Genomic DNA, 22,852 nt, shown 5'->3' with positions numbered 1-22,852 from the left:
GGTTTTAAAAGACATATTTCACTGACTTATGAGATGAGAATGCTTATAAACTATTTTCAGTCTTCCATAATTCTTAAACAATGTAAGACTCTTTAGTATATTAGAAGGAATGCTTTCTTGATTATCGACAACTCAAAAGATGCTTAATTGTAATCAAACTTAACAGTGTACTTACTTCAATTTGGCCTGGTCTCGAGCTCTTAATTAAGAAACAACTACTTTAATCAGTTATTCTAATTAACTCCAACCACTTAAAATTTCAATAGATAATCCCCATCCGGAGTCCTAAGTTTATAATTTTATTAAAAAAAAAAAAGGATGAACAATTCTACCATACGAAAATCAAGTCCTTAAATGAATATTTTAGTATCTAAAAGAATTAGTTCTTAACTTTCTCGGTTGAAGAATATTCTGATTAAAAAAAATTGAAGTCACACACTAAAAATTACCACAAGATAAAAACCATGGATGGAAATAAGAATGGGAAGCAAAAAGGAATTCCCTTCACGTTTCCCAGTTACGGGTACCAGATAAATAGCCCTAAATAAATTTTAAAAAAGCTTATCCCTAGTTTAAAAACTAAAAGGTTATCTTTTCACGTGTTTGGAAAGAGATTGTGTTCATGTCTTGCCAAAAGTACCGATCAGCATATGAAATCAAACACGTTATAAATAGTAATCTCATAGTTATATAGTTTATTCGAATATATAATATTAATTTAAGAAATAAAAAATTATTTACTTTATAAATATATTAATATTAATTTAAATAATAAAAAAATAATACTGATAATATGTTAGTTTTGAAACAGAAAAAAAACATTGTTATAAAAAATGTATTGTATTAGGTTCCTCTCTTTTTTTTTTTATATAAGACATAAATATATATGAGTATTGAAAAAGGAATCTGAATTATTTAACCGAAATTCAATAATTTTTATTAAATAATTATGTATTTTATATAATTCAAACTTCTGTTCATAGTTTAATTTCTTTGATAACTTAATGTGAATTAAATTCAAATCAATTTATTAGTAGTTTTAAAAATGTTTTTAATTTAATTCATATAATAAATGAAATGTCAAAATGAATTTAATTTATTTATAGTATTGTTTTATTAAATTATTAATTCAAGCAATGATTGTTCACACATAATAATAATAATAGAAAATATAAGCATATATATTTTTTTATCTTCATAAAAATTAAATAATGTAATTATATTTAAAATATTAATTTTAATCTAAAGTCTATTTTTTATTAAATAGCAACTCAATTATTTTTTTTTTAATTTTTTAGACAAATTTGAATTGACCGCTCTAATCCTATCATTCGAAAAAAGAAAAAAAAAATAACAAAATGTATATTTTTTCAATATTTTAGTGCTTTTTAGAAATTAAAAAAAAAACAATTACATGAAAAACTACTATACCTAAGAATAAATTTGTTTTTTTTGTTGTTGTAACCGCTAGTATAACTAAAATCATTAAATTCAGATAAATGTACATTTTTATTGTTATGGAATTGGGTGGAGACACGTAAAGAAATAATATATATATATATATATATATATATATATATTCAGCAGTTGAATATTAAACTTTATTGGAAGTTTGAGAAGCATTGTGTTTAAAACTCAAAGTAGTGGTATCTTTTTCATTAGCACTAACACTTTGACATGCTTAATATGGTGCAGTGACACGATGGGTTTCAATAATGTTTTTTTGCTAGGGGTAGCTACGTGTCACGGATATGTAACATGGAATGTTTTATTGACAATATTGTTTTTTCTTTTTGAACCTACAAGTAAATATTTTTTTAATAAATTTATTCTAAATAATTTTTTATTTTTGTTATTTTCTCATCTTTCTTTTTATCTTTTTTTTTTACATAAATATTGCATTGCTTACAATTCAAGGTGAATTATTTTTTTCAATTGAAATGGTTGAGTTTGATTTGTATTCAATATTTATTGGTTTGTGTTTTGTTTTATTATTAATTTCATCTAGGTTTAAATAATAATGAGAGACCTATTTCTAACATCAATACATGCTTTATTACATAATAACTCAATTGATTTCTTATGTTATTTTTATATTTATTATATTGACTTGTTTTTTAGATGATTTATCTATTATATGTAACGATAAATAATTAAAAAAATCCTAATTTTTTTGGATGATTCTTTTTTATATAAAAAAATTACATAAAAAATACCCTATACATATACAAATAAACTGTTAACATGCGGGGGTAAAAAACTAGTAACAATAATAAGAATAAAAAGTCACGTAAAATATACGTATAGATCGAGTTGTGTGTTTGCATCAATGTGAACACTATTTAATTAGGATCTATAAGAATTACTACTATATATAAGCAGTGATTTAAAGTCTTCCACATGCTCTAAATAACGATTACCAAAAGTTCACGTTATTAGCACAAAGTGTTCCTTTCACAGCTAGCTATTCGGATTCTTCACTTAATGACTTGAACCGACACTGAGCCACGCCCAATTATATTATAGTAGTATATGCTAACAAATCAAACTCACTTAATGTGTTGAAATTTTACTAACAATCAAACATGATAAAAAAACATATATGACACATATAGGGAACTTATTGGATCGTTACTATATATATACCGCAGAGGGGACAAAAGGTGTTCCAAATTGCAATGATATACTATGTAATGTGAGCAAACTTCTATGCATGCAATTATGGATGAACATAAATTATTCTAACTTCGTCTTAATGGTGTTGATGTGAAAGATATAAGTGAAATGAACCTGAAACAACACAGATTATAGCAGAATGTATGTAGTTCTAATTAGTATTGGGTCTTCTAATTGTTAAAGGGGGTTTTATCGATAATTTATGAAATGTCAAGTCATATTCTTTCTTTAACTTTTATTTTTAAAGATTTATATAAAAAAAACAAAATGTTGGTTTTGTCATCTCTCGCATTAAGTTTGGAAAATAAAAAATGAAGTGACATTTGTTAAGATTTAAAAATGTTTTTAGTCTTTGTGAATATATAAACTTTAGTTTTAGTCTATTTCAGTTTTTAGATTTTAATTTATTTTTTTAAAAATGTTCTCTACCTGTGACATGACATGACTTACATTTAAGTATATTATAACAACAATTATTTTGAAATAACATGTAACATGACATCTATCAATTTATATAATGTGATTAAAACAGTTTTAAAACTTTTAAATTTATAAGAATCAAAACTAACAATTTTTTATACAAAAATATTAAAAAGATGCTATATTTGCGGGAACCAAAAAAATATATTGATTTTCTTAAAATAAAAAATAGGTTATGTATTAACAATGTAAATAATTTTATATAATTATTTAATAATAATTTATTATATAGGATAAGTTTATTAATTTTTATAATATAAATATCTTAAAATTCATATCAAATATTAATTTATGATTGAATAACAATACAAATTTTTTTACCCTATAGTCCATGATTATTAAACTCTTTTAATTATAATGATTGAAAATTAATTTTTTTAAACCAAACTAGTTAGCCAAATGTTTTGGTTTTTTTTTTTCTAATGTGGCAAAGTGAGATTTCTCTCTCCTATAAATATTTACCAAAATTTAAAGTATCACTAATTAAGTATATATGCAAATTCCTGAGAGACCATGTGTTCCCAAAATGCACGTAGAAACGTAAAAAAGATCCTATAAAGTTGAGGTTGTGTGGTAGGGCTAGGTGGCTTTGTCCTCCCACGTGAAAAAATAGCAAGATTGTATGAGCTAGACCCCACTTGAATGCATACACCTCTGCCGACGAAATGAACGAATCACAACGGTCAAGCTAAAATTCTCCTTTTGGTTATTTACAATCTTATACAAATTTACATCTAAAATAGTATTATGAAGTTAATTAACCATTGCATTGGGTAACCAGAGGCATTTGAGCCTCACGACATTTCTATACATGAAATAAACACGACCTAACTACTTATATTCAACACCTTTTATTTCTTGGCTTAATTTTTATGTGGTGTGTAATGAGCATAATAATTAAGTAGGTACTTGTGTCTGCAGATATGAATAAATTTCACATGTTTGTATTTAATGTCTAAACAACTTTGCATGCATGCCAGCCATAACATACATCTCTTTGCAGATTCTAGATAAGTAAACCTCTTATGTTACGCCATTGCACAGGAGTTAAAGGTACAATACGGATTTTGTTATCTTTGAAGTAGATTACGATCGATGATATAAATATCTACATCGATTATGATTGTACCTATGAATTACTGAACCAGTGAGCAATGAAATCATACTTTTTTTTTTCTGACAAATGTCTGTTAATTTACTAATTTTGTTAGAAATTAATATAATTGAGGGATTCAAATTAAACTAATTTTTTTCCGTTCCTTTTTTCTTTATCATTCATTAACTATTAACTATTCAGTCAATTTTATATCTTTCCATTTAATCATACAGTACAATAAGTTATCTTCTGAATCTTAATTGCTTGATGGTAAATGAAAAAGAAAAATCAATGAAGCTAAATGAATGAAAGGCTGAAATTGAGGGTTTGACGTTAGCTGGAGTTAATCCATATATACATTGGTAACTAAGGATAGGAGAAGAAAAACGAAATAATATATTGTTTGTGACTTTGTCATATTGCAACTTAAAGTAGACAAACGCCCTTGCTCGCATCCAATGTGTAAATGCCACTCATAAGAACGTTATCTTTGTTGTTATCCAATAAAGAGTCGTACTCAAATCGTTACCACGACTTCTTCATTGACACTTTGGGGGTGACATTTATTACCATGCATCTAATCATGCATGCTAATAATTTAACACAAAAGAGGAGTAAATTAATTCAGAGAAATTTGATTATGTAGTCTCATACTGTAGTAACTAACGAATACATTTAATGGTTTGAATTCTGTTATAAGGTATTAAGTCATGTTCGGATAAAGTTATTAATTAATAAACACTTCTAATAAATTAAGAAAGTAAATTCAATTAAAATTCTCTTTTAAAATAAATTTTACTTATGCACTTCAGCTTTTATAAAAGTTCTATTATTTAACTCTTTCTAAAAGTTAATTTTAATTTATATTATAAAAAAATTATTTATGTTTACCCTTTTATTTTCTCATATTGATAAATTTATCTAGCTAGACAAGGCCTTAATTAGATGGTACATATTCAGTTTCTACCTCAGGTGTCATATTTTAGTTAGAGTTATGCATTTGTTCTTAGATGACATAAGATTTTCTTCTAAAAGATGGTGCGTCATTTTCCAGAAGCAAGATTTTGAAGACATTCTTTCATGTCAAAAAAGGTTCAGGTAAAAGAAAAAGGGGCTTTTGAAGTGAGTTAACTTTGGAGTTTGGACTAATTTTACTGCAGTACAACTTCTGTCTTTTTCTTGCATGAAAATTTGCTAGTTAGTATGTGGATAATTACAAGAATATCTCACCCCAAAAGAAAAAAAAATCTAAAACTTAAAAGCCTCATATAGTGGAGTCCAATTCCATTTGAATTGTATGAAACTTGGTTTCAGATTCACATTCCCGTTAAAAAAGCATAGTTTTCCACAAACCAGATTCCCTAGATCCCTTGCTCTCGCACAGTTTTCAGCATTTGCATGGTCCCAACCGTTCAAATATAGTGTCTATCTGTCTGTCAGGTTGATGTTGACTCACATCTATTTATTCCTTCCCAATTTCCTCCTCCATTTCCACAAACAACTTCTTTCAAGGTTCACCTTCTTATAACTCATTCTCTCCTCTTTCACTCTCTTTCCATGTCTTCTTTCACTTTATATATAGATTACTAGTACTAATTAACTGCTCTAGTTCTTCAGCTAGCTATAGCTAGCTAGCTAATAAGAATTTATTGCATAATCCACACATTGCTGAATTTTTCATACTCCCATGTTATTTGCATTTATGTAGGAAAATGGCTCTTCTTGGATTTCTTCTGGGACTTTTCTACATGATCTCACATGTCAAGGGGTATGGTTTTGGAGGTTGGACCAATGCACATGCCACCTTCTATGGAGGGGGTGATGCTTCTGGGACAATGGGTATGTATGCTAGCAAAAATGTAACTCACATTGTTTTTATTTTACCATAAGTGTGTAATAATTTAGCTTCTTTATATGCTTAGTAACATATTATGTACATATCTCAAATTGCAGGTGGGGCTTGTGGTTATGGAAATCTGTATAGCCAAGGTTATGGAACTGATACAACAGCACTGAGCACTGCACTGTTCAACAATGGCTTAAGCTGTGGTGCATGCTTTCAAATTAAATGTGCGAATGACCCACAATGGTGCCTTCCTGGCTCCATCATAGTCACTGCCACAAATTTCTGTCCACCTGGTGGTTGGTGTGACCCTCCCAATCACCACTTTGATCTTTCTCAACCTGTTTTCCAGCACATTGCTCAATATAGGGCTGGGATTGTGCCTGTAGTTTACAGAAGGTAACTAACTTTATTCTCATTTTTCTTTGCCATATGGGCTATGTTTGGATAAAAAGTTGAGAACATGTTTTTAGGAATTCCAATACACATTCCCAAGAGTAAAAGTACTTTTGAGATGGTATCCAAACATGCACATATTCGTCAAGGTCTTAAAAAATATTTTACTACCGTGATTTTGATCGTAACATCAATGTTTTCTTACTCACTTCGACTGTAATTGCAACGGCCGCTATGACAGTAATTTAAAAGGATAAAATATGTTTTCAGTTATTGCACTTTCTTTAGTTCCCAAACATTAACTTTGATTAAATTAGTCTATGAACTTTACAAAAGCATTGGTTTTTGTCTCTCTTCACTGTGAAAAATCGCCCTGAGTTAAATCACTACTTTTGTAAAATTTAAGGACCAAATTAATCAAAGTTAAAGTAGGGATTCATCTAAAATATAAGGACTAAAAACATATTTTACTCATCTAAAACCTTGATGTGCATCTTACTACTCTTTTGGCCATGAAGCTAACATTTGTTTGTTCATGGATTGTGAAGGGTGAGGTGCAGGAGAAAAGGTGGAATCAGGTTCACCATCAATGGCCACTCTTACTTCAATTTAGTCCTTGTAACCAATGTTGGAGGGGCTGGTGATGTGCATGCTGTGTCCATCAAAGGTTCAAGAACTAGATGGCAAGCCATGTCAAGGAACTGGGGGCAAAACTGGCAAAGCAACTCCTACTTGAATGGTCAGAGTCTTTCCTTTGTAGTCACCACCAGCAATGGACACAGTGTGGTGTCATACAATGTTGCCCCAGCTGGTTGGTCCTTTGGGCAGACCTACACTGGGAGGCAGTTCAACTACTAACTAACCCTTAATTATCTTTTCAATAATGTTTTAGTAATATTATATCATCTCAAGATTACAAATCAAAGAACCAAGCTATATATAGTTGAGTATTGTAGATGGATTAGTGTTGTGGGCTAGATAGAAGATGATTTAGCCCCCTTTTATTTATATATAAATATATTTAATTTGATTTATATGTAGCAAGCATTTGCATATGATGTGCTGGCTTAATTTATGCTATGCCTCAGCAAATGGGATACTTGCTCTGTACGTTGAGAAAGATAAATTGTAGAAAAGATTGTTGAACCGTTGAATGTAAGCTCTTGTACTTTAGTTATTGATGAATGAATGAGTGAGAAAGGTGATGCTTCAATTGAGTAATAAAAAAGTTGACCCTGACTTCACTTGCATTCCTAAAAGTGCAGTGGACAAAATGAGTGATTCAGATAGTTCCTCTGATCTCTCGTGAACCTAATGTAATTCTTTAGGTTAAGTTTAATTGAGCAAGTAAAGAAAAAAAATATATTGTTCAATGTTCATCATTACCCCTTTCTCTTGCATGTATAAAGCCATTCTGGCAGCTTTTGTACTTTTCTTTCTTTTCATTTGTCTTTCTTGCTTTTTGGCAATCTGGTCACATTCTTGAAAATTATTATAAACAATGTTTCGTAGTTAAAAGAAATTTAAATCAGAAGTGGTAAGAATTATTCATTCGTTTAAAAGTCTACAACAATGAGTTCATCCATTTAATGGCAACATTAATGCAGTTATCCTAAAAAACAAAATTCGAAATCAATAACCCAATTATCTAATATTTTGCAATTGTAATTCAGTTTATAATACAATGAAAGGTAAGAATGGTATGGGACCTACAAACGCGGCAATTCAAAGCAAGATTCGGATTTTAGCCTTGTTTAACAGTTTTAATCTTGGCAAATAACCTACAAATACAATAATAAAACATGATTTTTTCTTACCAAAACAAAAACATAAATTTTCCAGGTAAACTATAAACGTGATTACTTGCCGCAACACCTCACACCACAGGCATTTTAGAAAGCAATTAGGTCTCATATGACTAGAGATGACAATTGTACTCGAACCCTACAAGTATTCACACAAAATATCTGCAACAAATATGATAAATACATGCATAAACAGAGATAAGAATGAGACAGGGAATTACTTGCAAGAAATTATTGGTGATGGATGCGGGCGTCACTATTATAGTATCCATCCCATACTTGCACCATTAAATATATAAATATGTAAGTGTAATATGGTAATTTTATCACACACTAAATTTTGGGTTGCTATTATCAATTTGATTTTCCTTTTAACCAGATCTCAAAATAGTCCATGTGCGACAAGGAAACAAATTTTTTATTTTAGAAGAAACTTTTAAACTATAATTATTAAACAACTTCTAATTTATTTCTAAGGTTGTTATTTTTTTTCTTTAACTTTAAACTTCAAAGTAATTTTTAAACTCAGAAAAGGTTGAGTCAATTAGTTGCTAACTTCTATGATCAAAGAAAAAATAGGGTTGAACTAATTTCATACAAGTTCTAAGTTGTTTTCATAATTACACATTTGTTTATATCATAAGATAAGTCTAAATAAATCATAAATAAGCTCTTCTAAATACACCCCTAGTCCTGTCATCCTATAAATATATATAACTTCAACAAGATTACCTCTCTTGAAAAATATCAAGGCAATCAACTGTGGTAACAAAAATTTGCAAAAGCTTCATGTGAACTTACCTTTTCAGTCTATCACTCACTCTGTTCTAGTTTCTAATATCTTCGTGGCATTTCCTTCATCTTTGCCACTTTCTTCATTTTGTTTCGGGGGCGACACTTATATTGATTTGTACAATTTACAATTCTAATCTTTGAAGTCTAGTTAACAAGGTCACGTTCCTCATAATTTTAGAGTAGATAAGAAAGCAATATACGCTCTTATAGGTTTATTATTATTACTTGTGGTGGAAGTATATATCATGGAACAGTCTAATAAGAGACAAAGAATAAAACCCTTTTTCTAAAAAGCAAATAAATTTTAAGAGTATAAGAGGTACTCTAATTTAGATACATAAAGATGAATATAGTTTAATCTATAAGATTAAACAGGTTAAGAAAAACAAACATATGGATTGACATACCACTCTGCCAACAAATGTAAGTTCCAATTGGCATATCCTTTTTTGTTCCGTTTTTACTGGAACCGATACCTCATTAATCACCACAATTCCATTCTCAATTTGCCTCTTAAATTGAAAGTAAATTAATTGAATGCTATTATGGGTTCTATTATTTTCTTCAGTCTTATTGACAAGACTTAAGTTACAAATTTATACAAACGGTCCAACAAAGAATTTTACATAAAAGGATCAGCTTTTGGTATTAGGGGAAAAAAATATCAACAACAACAACAACAACGCCTTATCCCACTAGGTGGGGTCGGCTACATGGATCAACTTCCGCCATAATGTTCTATCAAGTACCATACTTCTATCCAAACCATTAATTTCGAGATCCTTTTTGATAACCTCTCTTATAGTCTTTTTGGGTCTTCCTCTACCTCGAATTGTTTGTCTTCTCTCCATCTGGTCTACTCTCCTCACTACAGAGTCTACCGGTCTTCTCTCTACATGCCCAAACCACCTAAGTCTATTTTCCACCATCTTCTCTACAATAGGCGCTACTCCAACCCTCTCTCTAATAGCTTCGTTTCTAATTTTATCCTGTCGAGTCTTACCACACATCCACCGCAACATCCTCATCTCCGCTACACCTACTTTATTCTCATGTTGGCGCTTGACCGCCCAACATTCTGTTCCGTACAAAATCGCCGGTCTTACCGCAGTCCGATAAAACTTTCCCTTTAGCTTGATCGGTACCTTTGCATCACATAACACCCCCGATGCTTTTCTCCATTTCATCCATCCTGCTTGAATGCGATGATTCACATCCCCTTCAATTTCCCCATCATCCTGTATTACAGACCCAAGATATTTAAACCGTGTGACTTGAGGGATAATATGGTCTCCTATTTTCACCTCTGAGTTAGAAACCCTCCTTCTTTTGTTGAACTTACATTCCATATACTCCGATTTGCTTCTGCTTAGGCGAAGGCCATGTGTTTCTAGAGCTCGTCTCCAAGTTTCCAACCTCTCATTCAACTCCTCCCTCGACTCTCCAAAGAGAACTATGTCATCTGCAAAAAACATGCATCTCGGCGCTATCTCTTGGAAAAAAATAAGATGAGAAATATTTTGAAAGCTTCTCATTAAGTTGAAAATCTTCGAAAATAAAGCACACATAAACCTTCAACAACTCCCAAAAAGACTTGATAAAATTAAGTTAAATTCATCAAGGGCAAGACTTTTATTTCTATCGCTCGCAACTTTTGACAATTTCATTTCATTTGATGTAAATTGGGCCAAAAGTCCTTCAATTTAGTCTAAGGACAGACATGAAAAATTAACCCCATTTAGTAATATAGAGTTGGTCACTCCCGAAAAAGGTCATACAAATTACCTGAAAATGCTTTATAATTTCATCATTTATTCCAACCATTCCCAATTTTCAAAGCAACTATGTTATTGATCTTACTCTTCAATTTTACACAAGTACGAAAATATCTGGTGTTTTCATCTTTCTCTTTTAGCCACATAGATTGACTTCTGAAAAGTCAAATTCTCCTTATTTTTAAGCAAATGAAACGAACATGAAATATAAATAAACTGAATCAATGGATTTGGTTCTTTTGTTAATTTAAGAGTAAAAAACTACACTTAAGAGGTTTATGGGCATCATTCGCGCCAGGACTTATGATAAGATACCCCCCAAATTTAAATTAAATTCAATTGAATTGACAAATCTTAGTTGCTTCAATTTAGACATGCACGTTGTATTCTGTCTCCATTTTACGAATTCCTTTGAATTAATATTGAAAAGTTAAACCCAAAAGTCAATAATACGACAAAAAAATCATTTAAAAATAATCAAAATATCATAGAAATCTAAAAAAATAGTTGTAAATCTTTTTTTGGGGGGGAAATTGCTGGATGAATTTATTCACGAGGAAAATTTTAAGTCTTTTTTTTCTTTTTCTTGTTGGCTGGTGGGGTGTTGTAGCTGTAACACAATTTTATTTATTGAAATGCTGTTCATCCAATAACGTGGGGGGCACTGGGGTAGTTGAAGGGTCACACTCCGGGAAGTTTCAGATGCTAATCGGGTTAAGGGTTGTATTTTGTTTATCCATAGTAATTGAAAATAATATCATAAGATTTATAATACCTGATTTACAACGCATCTTATTTAATTCAACGTATGATGCATTATTTATAATACTTCATGCATCTTTTTCAATTAAACATATGCTGATACAACATATGCTAATAGGATTAAAGATTATATCCTGTAATGATTTCAGTTATTTGTGAATGATCACTGATGTTATTTTAACTTAATATTTTTATAATAAAAGAGATAAAAATATATGAAGTAAATAATATAATAAAAGAGAAGAGAAAATAAAGTATAAAAATATTATAATTCTTTGAGTAAAAATAACATTAATAAATTGCTGAACTTTATAGCAGGTTGCAAAAATAAAGTCAATGATGCCCCACTAGCACTGGGATGGATGAAGAAGGAGGGGAAAGGGTCATACTTCAAAGGATTAAGTTGGGCCCTATTATTATTGCACTAAAAAAATTGGACCCTGTGGCATTGTACATAAATAATTTAATAGTAAATTTTTATTCTTTTGTAAGTAGTTATTAACTTTTTATTGATATAAGTTAGTTTCTAGGACTTATTTTAAATAATTGGAAGTGAAAATATTAAAAAATATATCATAAAACTTAACTCAATAGATATATTAATTTGTTAAGATAATATTAGGTCATCACTTGACCGATAACAAAGATTTTAACACAAAGATTTTATTATATATTAGAGATCTAACACAACAATCTTTTTTTATTAGGGACTCAAACAAAAAATTGATCATTCATCATATACCTAAAAAATATTTACTTTTTTCATTAATTATTTGAATACTAACTACTCAAAAAGTCTTTTCTTAAAAAAAGAAAAAAAAAAGAAAAGTCTTTTTATTTTATCCGTTTGGAACCTTCACGATAAGTTTTTTTTTTAATATAAAAGAAACATCCTTTATTAATGATTCTATTTAAATTACTATTAGTGTCCTAATTCCAGATATTTGTTTAATTAAGAATATTAATTACTATTTTTCTTAATTGTTTGGTAACCATCATAATCATTATGAGATTAATTTTCTTAATTATGTAATAGCTAAAAATTATATATAAATAATAGTGAAGTATACTTATGCAATGTATGGGATATTTATTAGGGTTACCCAAAAATTAGGCAATAACTTTATTTTCCTCCTAATCACTCATCATGATCATGCAGTTTATTATTATACTTGTTCCATTTGATCTAGGTACGACCTTTTCCATAGGATGGTTATTAAGGCACTTCTGATAGCTAGACAGATTAGAATAAGTCAAATAGAACATACAAATTAAATTTCATTTTACATTTAGTATATTTTAAAAAATATATAACAGCAGGACAAAAAGACTAAAAAAAGTGATACACATTTTTATTTTATTAAAAGAGTAGAATTAAGAAGAATACAATACAACATAACAAACTACTCCTATTTCATTTTGTTTTATTAGCATGATGAATGCTATATTGTCAATTTATCTGTCAAAAATCTATAGCTGTCTCCATTTGACCATGGCTGGTGGATATATCCCCATTCACTAGTAATTCAAAGTGCATGATTTATTTCTTCTTCTTTTTTTTCTTAGTCAAAGTTAAAGCTTTGTTTCTTAATTATTATGCCTTTCTGTGTCCACTAAAAGTAAAATAGCCCACCAATCACTCATCATCTAATTAAGATGGGTTATGTCACGAAACCTTTGGTGCCAGTCTCAATCCGGCACTGGAAATGAGGCCAGGGATTTTTATTTTTCTTTTGCACGATATTAAAGAAAATTTAAGTTTGTTTATTTCGATCTTTTTATCTTGTTATTATAAAATACTTAATTTTATATACTTCATTTTAAAAAGTAGTTTAAAAAATAGTGAAAATGTTAACAAAATAAATAATTTAGAATTAAAAATGAAAAATCAAGTTCTCCTTAATTTATTCTAATGCAAACAAATTAACATTTGATAGGAAAGATATTAGTTATGAAATTAGTTATTCTGATTTAGCATATAAGACCTATTAATTATACTACTTGTAAATCACATTTATCCAATTTATTTAATACAAATTTTCATTTTTCTTCCTCTTTCTCACTCAGAAATGTAAATAGCAGTGGCACTGTGCAAGATTTCATCCTCAAATGAGAAGCTCTAAAACATGACCACATTTGAGTAAAAACATGAATTTCACTTTTCTCTCAATTATCTCTTCCAAGTCATGTTTTGTAACAAAAGTAAAAACATGAACATACAAGTTTTATTAATGCAATAAGTGAATCTTTATGTTATTGTTGACATCAACTAACTTAAATTTTTTGGTAATCTTTAATCATTAATTTCATTTTAATATTCGATAAAAGGATTATCGAATTTAGTGAATAAAATAATAATATAATATGACATTATTGAATACATAAATTTGAATAAAATATTGCAATTAAAAAACTAAATTTTACAATACTCAAAATATTAGAATTAATACATACATAAATTATGTAGCACATGTTCAAATCAAAGTTTTTAAAACCGGTAATCGAAATGGTAGCCGGTCCGAAACATACTTAAAACCGCTTTGCCAACAAACCGGTATCAAACCGGGAAAAGCAGCCTCAAACCGCTGAAACAATAAAAAAACCGGTGAACTTAAGCGGTTTTGCAAAGCCTAAAGTTTATAGTAGTTAGAAATTACCGCTGTAAATATATAAAACTACCTAACTGTTAATATGTTCCCGTGTAGAAATGCAGTAAGCTAATGTTCCCGTCTAGAAAATGCTCTTATAACGGTTTTGAAAGGAAAATTCCAACAAGTTTTAATTTATTCTTTTTTCGGTTAATACTTCATACTAAATATAACAATTTAAATCATATTATAGACCCACAAGAATTGATACTACACTTTTTAATAGAAAATCTATTATTATTTATAATCTATTATTATTTTAGATTTATTGGTAATGGGCATAATTATGTTAAAGCTTTAGTTTCAGAAGTGTTATATTTAATTTGAACTATTTTTGTGTGATTTTTAGTTTTAAGAACTAATAAATAGTATTTAGTTTTTAGTTATTAGTATTGTGAAGTTATGCTTTGCTTTTAAATCTTATAATATAATTTTTATTAAAAATATTTTGTTTATACTGATTTGATCACGATTTAACTATCGTGGATCCAATTTTAAAAACATTGGTTCTCACTTCTAATCATTTGAGGATGGAAAGTTTTATCCAAATTAGGCACGTTTTAGGCCATCTCAATAGCAGCCCATGGTACACTTTGGTCATTATCAACACTTTCAATTTGAAGCTATTATTCAGAAAGAAAAATAATATTAATTGGCATTTGGGCCCTATTAAAAAATTGAAGCTTATGAACTTGCGGCCCATGCTATTCACACTCTCTATTTACTCTACAAAGCCCAACTTTCTTTTGGTTTTTTATATTCCCAATTTACTCCTCTCAGCTCTCTTCTTCACACCCCTACTTTTCTGCAAATCTTACAGAAACCAATTCGCATAATGTAGAAATGTTTAATATAGTACGAAATTAGTTTTTCTAATGTATTTCTCCCTCTGGTCCTTCATATAAGGCATTGGTACGAAATTACACGTACCAATAAAAATAATTAAATTAATTGATTTTGTTAATTTTCACTTTAATGATTTGTATGTTGTTTGAGATATACATTGTGCATTAGACATAATATCATAAAATTTATTAAAATATCATTTGAATTATATAATTTTTGTTATTTTATAAGAAGACAAACAAAACAAGATTTCAATAGGTTATGTGAAATTATTTTGTTATTAAATTATAATGTTTAATGATTAATTTATATTAAATTATATTTTTAAGAATCAATTTGATATTAAATTATATGACATAATATAATTTCCGTAGTTTGTATACATCGAAAAATTGAATCAAAATTTTTATTTTTTTAAAAATTAAACTGACACTGATTTACACTTTAGATATCAAATTATCATTTACCCTTATTTGTATGTATCTTTTAGGCTTTTACACATGGTGGCATGCCAAGATTGGTCATATTAGTAGAAAATCAAAATTGGTTTGATAGGAAGTAGGGAGAAGTGTAGAAGTGAAAAACGTGCTAAAGAAAGCCGAAGATAAAAATAAAAATAGTTTAGACTTTTTAATTTTATTATGTATACGTTAAAGTTACCCTTTAATTTAAGTGATTATAAGTTTGTAAATTTTTGTTCTGTACTTCACTTTTTTGTTGTGCTATATCAATATTTTTAAAATGAAACATGAAACACCAATTCCTTTTTATTTTAAAGGAATCAAATGGACTATGTTCTGTCTAAAGTCATAAACTGACTTATTGACCTTACCTTCCACAGTGTCAGTGAACAACCTCTCTCTCACCTACCTACCCACTCAAATGCTTGTATTATCTTCATTTGTATAAAACCAAAGACCTCTCAATCCATCATTTGTCTCCAGCTCATGAGAAGTGCATCATAGTTAGAAGCAAACCCACCCTTTTCATCCAATTTTGATTATAGATGGAAAACCAGCCCCCATCATCAAAGGCTTCTGAAGTAGATGCCCCCCTTCAATCAATTGGTTTTGAGATTCAAGAATTGTCTCCACAAAGGGTATCTGGCCATCTACCTGTTACTCAAAAGTGCTGTCAGGTTTGTCCTCCTTTTCCTCCAATCCACTACTACAAGTCTGCAACACACACCTTATTATTATTATTTTTATTATCAGGTTATTGGTATAAAATATCAACTTATGTTAATTTATTAGTTTTATTAGAAATATTAGTAAAAAGATTCGAATCATGACCTTTCCTCCTCCCTTCTCTCTTCATCTTTTCTTAACTGGACCAACCTTATATCTTCTCACACTATCTCTTATTAGCTTTGGTTTTGTTTCTCTTTAATTTATTTAAATGGGAATCGGTTGGTTTTATTTTGTACATGGTGAAGCCATTCAAGGTGTTGCATGGAGGGGTATCAGCATTGGTGGCAGAGTCTCTGGCAAGCATAGGAGCACACATGGCTAGTGGATACCAAAGAGTGGCTGGGATTCAACTCAGCATCAACCATTTGAAAAGTGCTGTGCTTGGTGACTTGGTCTATGCTGAAGCCATCCCTTTAAATGTTGGCAAAACCATTCAGGTATTTCAATTCTTTCTTTCATTCTTTCTTTCTTTCACCTTTTCTTCAATTAGTCCACACTCATAGGTTGACCATATCTAATCAAGCTGGAAGAAAAACCAAACTAATCACATTGAAAAATTTGTATCACACCATAACCAAGGTAGGTACTTTTGTGTAATTTGGAGTTACCCTTGTTGTCTGGTTAAATTAAAATATTGTTCACGTGTTCACCGAAAAGGTAATGTTGAGTGGTGATAATGTGTCCCATAACAAGATAAAGAAAAAAGTATGATGCTTGTGTGCAAATGCAAATTAAATGTCACTTCAACATTGCTGTAAGGTAGAACAATTGGAGTATGGTTTGATTTGAAAAAGACGATATCAGATATGAAAATTTATATCAATAGAAAATTATGTATATATAAGTTTGTGAGCTAGAATGATTCAAGAACAAACAGAATTTGGAGTAAGATTGCTGGAATTATTATTTGAGATAAGATCAGTTAATAAGAATGAATCACAGCATAGAACTAAATACCAATGCCCATTTTTACTATATTTGATTTGATGTGTCCATAGTTTTCCACTGTTATTTTGATGTTTGTTGAGTATAGGTATTCACTTCCACTTATTGGCGTTTGTTCATGTAGTCTCTTTCACTGCGATTTAAAGAAATAAACAGTTTTCGAAGTAACTTCTATATTTGTCAAATGTTCATACAAAAACAATTTTATCCGACACAAATAGAACTTCTTTTTTTTTGGTAAAACTCTTTTTGAAGAAATTAAACATTATCAAGCATATATCTCGTTCTTTAAACATTTTTAAAATGTAGTTGTATCTAACAATTATTCAAACAATCATATACAATATTAAAGATTATAAATGGTGGTGCCATCTTAAAAATGGTGGTGATTGATTAAGATCCGAAGATTCTCCACTTCATAGCGCGCAATTTAAGCTACAGGGTACAGGGCATGGCTTACATCCTAATATCGATTAATTCTGGCATGTCCCTTAGCTTCCCTTGAAATGTGTTCACCAACCTAGTAATCCTGGGAGAAAATATTCAGTAGATTAAACATTTTTTTGGGTGTAAATAATGAATCATCACTTGTTTAAATTTTTAGGCACTCATACACTATTTTTCGCATGTCATAGGCTAAAGTATATTGCTTACGAATTTGAGTCCTTTAAAGTGAGTAAGGATAAAGTATTTGATCTGCTAATCTTAGTCATTGATGAAAAAAATCAATGGTTAACATTTTGATTTTGATACATCTATGATTTGTTCTGCAAAATAACATAATATCAATCATTAATTTTCCCATTGATGATTGAGATTATGCAATAAATTGTTGTCATGACAATGTTTTTTCATGAATTCAGGTATGGGAGGTGAGAATATGGAAGCTTGATCCTTCTAACAAACAAAAGAAAACTCTAGTATCATCATCAAGGGTTACTCTACTGTGCAACATGCCTGTCCCAGATAATGCAAAAGACGCTGGAGACAAACTCAGGAAGCATGCAAGGCTATGAATGAAGTTGTTTAATTTACATATGCATAAGCAAAACTTTTCTTGTAATCTGAAACACAACAAGGAAAGGATTGTTGGGTGGTATAAAAAGCAACACTAATGCTTCAAAATGTACACAATGGTCATAATTTGTTGTTTAAATGGAAAGACAACTTCTTGTAATTATAAACGGATCGAGATAAGATATACATTGAAGAGGAAAAAGCCAACACCACCCAAATTCCAATACATATGACATCTCTATTTTGTTTTTCTTGTACATAACCTATGCTTTGCTTAACTGGATCCATTCAGCTTAAATGAGCACAACGGTGAAAAGTGTCATCATCTCTGTGAATTAAATTTATATATTTTGGCTTTTTAGCAGTGCTTGGAGGCAAGGAAAGCATTAACAACATATTTTTTAGTGAGTTATTATCAGTATAAATTATTTTATGCTACTATTAAATAATTAAAAATCATTGTTGGATGACTATTAAGATGATTATTATAAAAGTTAATTTTTTTTTATTATCAAACATGGTATTTTATGATGGGATAACAATGCAAAAACCTTTTTTATGCATGTACTATTTTTGCATTTGAACAAACATCAACACTGCCAAATCTAAAATCTAAAAAGTTGTATAACAAAAAGATAACCAAGGGTTAAAGTTATACAGAAAAAGAAGTCCTTCGAAAAAATAGTATAATAATTGAAACTTAAGAATAAAATAAAGAAAATATCTTTCACTAAAAGCATCTGAAATATTCTAAGCAAAAGAGAAAGACAATTTGGCTAGAAGAAATTATGGTCAAAAGAAAAAATTATGTCCGCAGTAGCATCCTCAATTCCCATTGATGAATTTTCTCTCGCATATTATAACCTATAAATTATTGTCAATCCTTTTGTGACTATTTTTTCAAGTTTGAATAGTGCAAGCTTCCTGAATTTCCTGCTGCGTGAGAAGCCTAGTGGTATGAACATATTCAGAAACAGAGGGAACGTCAATGGACTCTAAGCTAATGGATTTCACAGAAAATTGGCCTCCAATAGCCTTAATAGTTCTCTATAAATTCTGATCTTGGCAAATACTCCTTCATTCGACAAACAAAATCCATGTGACTTCTTGTCTGCACCACACCAGTCAAATTTTAATATGGATTAGTAAACAAGTGTAGCAAAAATAAACTCAAAACACACAAGTTTCATAACTGATTTGACTCCTTCAAAGTGAGTGTACTTTAGACGATAGAGTGCAATAACTACTATTAATTAGGAATTGCAATTAACTTCAAATTTTATTATATATGTCTTTGATTTTATCACAAATTTAAACTAATCAAAGATTGTAAGTGTACTTTATTTTCTAAGGTGCACCTTTTCACTTTAGAGGAGCCAAGTCTGTTGGATGACATTTAGAGACAACAACCTGTATCCAAATTATGCACAAACACACAATAAAACCAGAAAAGAAGTAAGGTTTGCCATTCATTGCAGTGGACTCCTATTTTGAGCTAAATGTCTGAATATATCATAGCAGAAATTATTATCCTCATGTATATGAAGTAAATGTAAAATACATAAAATATGTAAAGGAATAGAATTGTTTCAGTTGGAGAGGTCCTGTGTGTTCATGCTAACTCATTCAGTTAAAGTTAGGCAACTTTATTAGCAAATACCACAATAAATAGGCAGTAGATGCAGTTCACAGTGAAGAAACATTTATTTCCACATTCAAATTCATTAAACTCTTTCTCTCTGCAGTTGGTACGTTTTCTAGGAGTGATTTACTCAAGTTTTTAATATGCTAGGAAGGTGAAGATTACAAACAAGCTACAAATTTGTGCTATTATTTGGTTAGACAAATTAAGCAATGTTGTATCATCAGATAGAAGATTCCAACATGCCCCCATATTATCTTTCATTGATTCTAAATTTTTAAAACGTATCAACCTTTTGGTTTAGTCTAGAACAAGTTTAAACCCCAAGTTTTTCATCAAGTCACCTGAATCAGAAAACTCTATGCAGCATATCAACCCAACCGAAAGAAGATCGGGAGCACAGGGAATATGAACAACTACAATGCAAGAAAGAGAGAGAGAGAAGATGAAAAAACATAAGCTTACTAATCGGTACTCAGGAGCCTTTGCAGGTAACTTGAGATAAGACATGTTCTTAACCTCATAATCCCATAAAAAAGATGTGTGGTGTATCCACCGGTGCTTGGTTATAGATTGAGCATTACCACCAAATTTGCGATCACCAAACACGTAATCTTTGAACACGGAAAATAAGAATCCAATTAGAAATTCATTATAAGTTTCATGAACCAAATGTTGAAATTTAAAGAGACTTTAAATAAACCAATGGAATCAGTCTATCTGTTTCTCTAAGCGAAATCTAGAGCTGTGTGTGCTCCAAACGGGATGCCTACATACATGTTTTTGTTGGGAAAATAGAAGGGGCCAAAAAAAAATATATAGAAGTAGACAGAAAATTCAGGAATTTTATTTTTGGCATGCTTTTCTTCAACAATATATTTGTGTGCTTTCTGTAACGCATTAAAGTTTGATGGGGAAGACAAGAAGAGAATTGTCACCATTGAATTAAAATAGATAGCTTTGATTCTTTTATTCAGAACTTCATGAGAAATTGTGACTGTTAGAAGAAATTTGTTCATCTCACAGTACTGTCTTTTCAATGTTTCTTCCGAACTTTCTTCATCTTTATATATATTTTTCTTTGCTATGTTCTATTAATCGATTTTAAGCTCATAGAAAGCATTTCAATCAGAGTTTTTTAGGGCGGTCAACAGTTACAACTTTCCAATGTACTTATTCTTCAATATGTTAGATTCTAATATTGATGATAAAACTATGAAGAAGCAAGAACCCAGGGAACATATTAAACTAACCCATATATTATATAAATCGAACAAGAGAACAGACAAATCAGCGGAAGCGATTTTCCATAATTTTTACAAATTCAATGAAATCTATTCTTCCATCCTGATTTGTATCAAAGATCCTGATCATCTTGTGGCAGTTCTCAAGTTTTGCTGCTTCCTTCAATCCCAAAATGCAAAGAACTCTCTGCAACTCCTCAGCATCAATAAAGCCATCTTTGTTCTCATCAAAAACATCAAAAGCCTGCTTCACCTCCTCCAAACTTGGCTCCTGCTCCTCAAACAGTTCAGAAAGCTCCTTGGAACCATACTTCTCCTGAAGTTCCTCACTTTCTGAGCTGCAAAAAAATCCAAGTTTAGCCATCACCATTTTGACCTCATCCCTCTCAAGATAATTCTCACTATCTATGCTGCCCTTTGACTCATTCTCTTGGTGACTAAACTCCCCTGGTTTTGATACCTGCTCCTCTGCCCTCACCTTTGAGTCATTAGGAAAAAGTTGGTACAGAAGGAAACACCAGAAACTAAGGAAAAAACTCTGGAGATTGTAGAAACATGTATAGTACAAGGAAAGATCTACCAGACCAAACAAGGGAGAAGTTGAGTTACCATCATTCTGAGATGCCTTCCCATCAGAAATAAGGTAGCCAATTTCTCTAAGAATAACCATTGCTGCAGATATGTGCAAATATTAAGGGGGTGAAATGAAATTTGTTAAGTTGTTATTCTTATTTAGCCTATGAAGATGAGAAATGTTGTTGCTGTTGTTTGAGGGGGTTTGGAGGGTATTTTATACAATTCAGAAGTTGGAAAATTGAAGCAGCCAGGATGGTCAGCTTTGAAAGATGAAGGAAGTTGCTTGTCAAGTTCATTTGGAGATGGTTGGAAAGAAAGTGCCAGAATATGACTATTACCATTTCTTGATAACATCATAGGAAATTTCCCTGTTTCCTTATTCCTGCATGTATGGATTTTTTTCTAAGGTTGATGCGGTCGTTTGAGAGAGAGGTGTGTGTCATGCTGGCCTGCTTTTTCTTTGTCTTTTTATGATTTCATTTTGTCTCTACCATAAATGTATTTCCCGCAAGACTTTCTGGCAGGTTTTTTGGTCAAAGGCAAATGCAAACAGACAAAATTTTCAGTAGTTTCCAAGAAGTGAGTGAGCACTACGTTGCCTAACATTATGGTATGCATCACATTTCCACAATTCCACCACTTATTGTATGTTGATAATATATTACATGTTTTTTTTTTATCATTAATAATATAATCTTTTATATATATATAAAAGTTTAGGTCAATTGAATCCGAGATTCACTAGGGTGAGACTAAATTTTAAAGCTCAAAAAATATTTATAAAAATACTTAATGAACAAAATTTTCATAACGACAGTTACAATCACATTTATTTGTTATGTTATTTTATAATATAAGTTTTTTTTATCAACTAAATTAACTTTGATTGATACATATGAATTTTTTTTATAAATTATATTATCCAACATTAGTATGAAAAATTTTAAATTATGAATCTAATTGACGGTTTTTATAATAATTATTCTAAAAATAAACAAAATTATTGTGTGAATCAATTAATGTATGGGATGTTTATCTAACTTTACCTGTATATTTTAATTAACTTATTTTTATGTATAACTATTGTTTTGTTATGATATTATAATTATAGGTTTT

The 22,852-nt window shown here is 30.1% G+C and overlaps 3 protein-coding genes and 1 long non-coding RNA gene across 4 annotated transcripts; 2 read left to right on the top strand and 2 right to left on the bottom strand.

The window, feature by feature from the left end:
• Positions 1-5,552: 5,552 nt before the first annotated feature.
• On the top strand, positions 5,553-7,920 carry LOC100791784 (expansin-A1). The gene is made up of 4 exons (XM_003552487.5): positions 5,553-5,764; positions 5,961-6,091; positions 6,206-6,494; positions 7,040-7,920. The coding sequence occupies exons 1-4, from the start codon at positions 5,697-5,699 to the stop codon at positions 7,347-7,349; spliced, it is 798 nt and encodes a 265-aa protein (XP_003552535.2). The 5' UTR covers positions 5,553-5,696; the 3' UTR covers positions 7,350-7,920.
• An 8,138-nt stretch (positions 7,921-16,058) lies between these two features.
• LOC100527631 (uncharacterized) lies at positions 16,059-18,496 on the top strand. Its single transcript, NM_001248256.2, has 3 exons — positions 16,059-16,260; positions 16,558-16,749; positions 18,121-18,496. The coding sequence occupies exons 1-3, from the start codon at positions 16,129-16,131 to the stop codon at positions 18,271-18,273; spliced, it is 477 nt and encodes a 158-aa protein (NP_001235185.1). The 5' UTR covers positions 16,059-16,128; the 3' UTR covers positions 18,274-18,496.
• A 672-nt stretch (positions 18,497-19,168) lies between these two features.
• On the bottom strand, positions 19,169-20,513 carry LOC113000224 (uncharacterized). The gene is made up of 3 exons (XR_005889747.1): positions 20,382-20,513; positions 19,633-19,684; positions 19,169-19,385 (listed from the first exon to the last, which is right to left on the bottom strand). It is a non-coding gene; the product is annotated as an uncharacterized lncRNA (long non-coding RNA).
• A 644-nt stretch (positions 20,514-21,157) lies between these two features.
• Positions 21,158-22,200, bottom strand: LOC100791253 (probable calcium-binding protein CML46). Its single transcript, XM_006602843.4, has one exon. The coding sequence runs from the start codon at positions 21,828-21,830 to the stop codon at positions 21,207-21,209; it is 624 nt and encodes a 207-aa protein (XP_006602906.1). The 5' UTR covers positions 21,831-22,200; the 3' UTR covers positions 21,158-21,206.
• Positions 22,201-22,852: the final 652 nt, after the last annotated feature.

The sequence above is a fragment of the Glycine max genome, chromosome 18 (assembly GCF_000004515.6).
Source record: "Glycine max cultivar Williams 82 chromosome 18, Glycine_max_v4.0, whole genome shotgun sequence".
NCBI lineage: Eukaryota > Viridiplantae > Streptophyta > Magnoliopsida > Fabales > Fabaceae > Glycine > Glycine max.
Note: the sequence above shows the minus strand (reverse complement) of the source record. Positions and strands in the feature narration are given on the sequence as shown.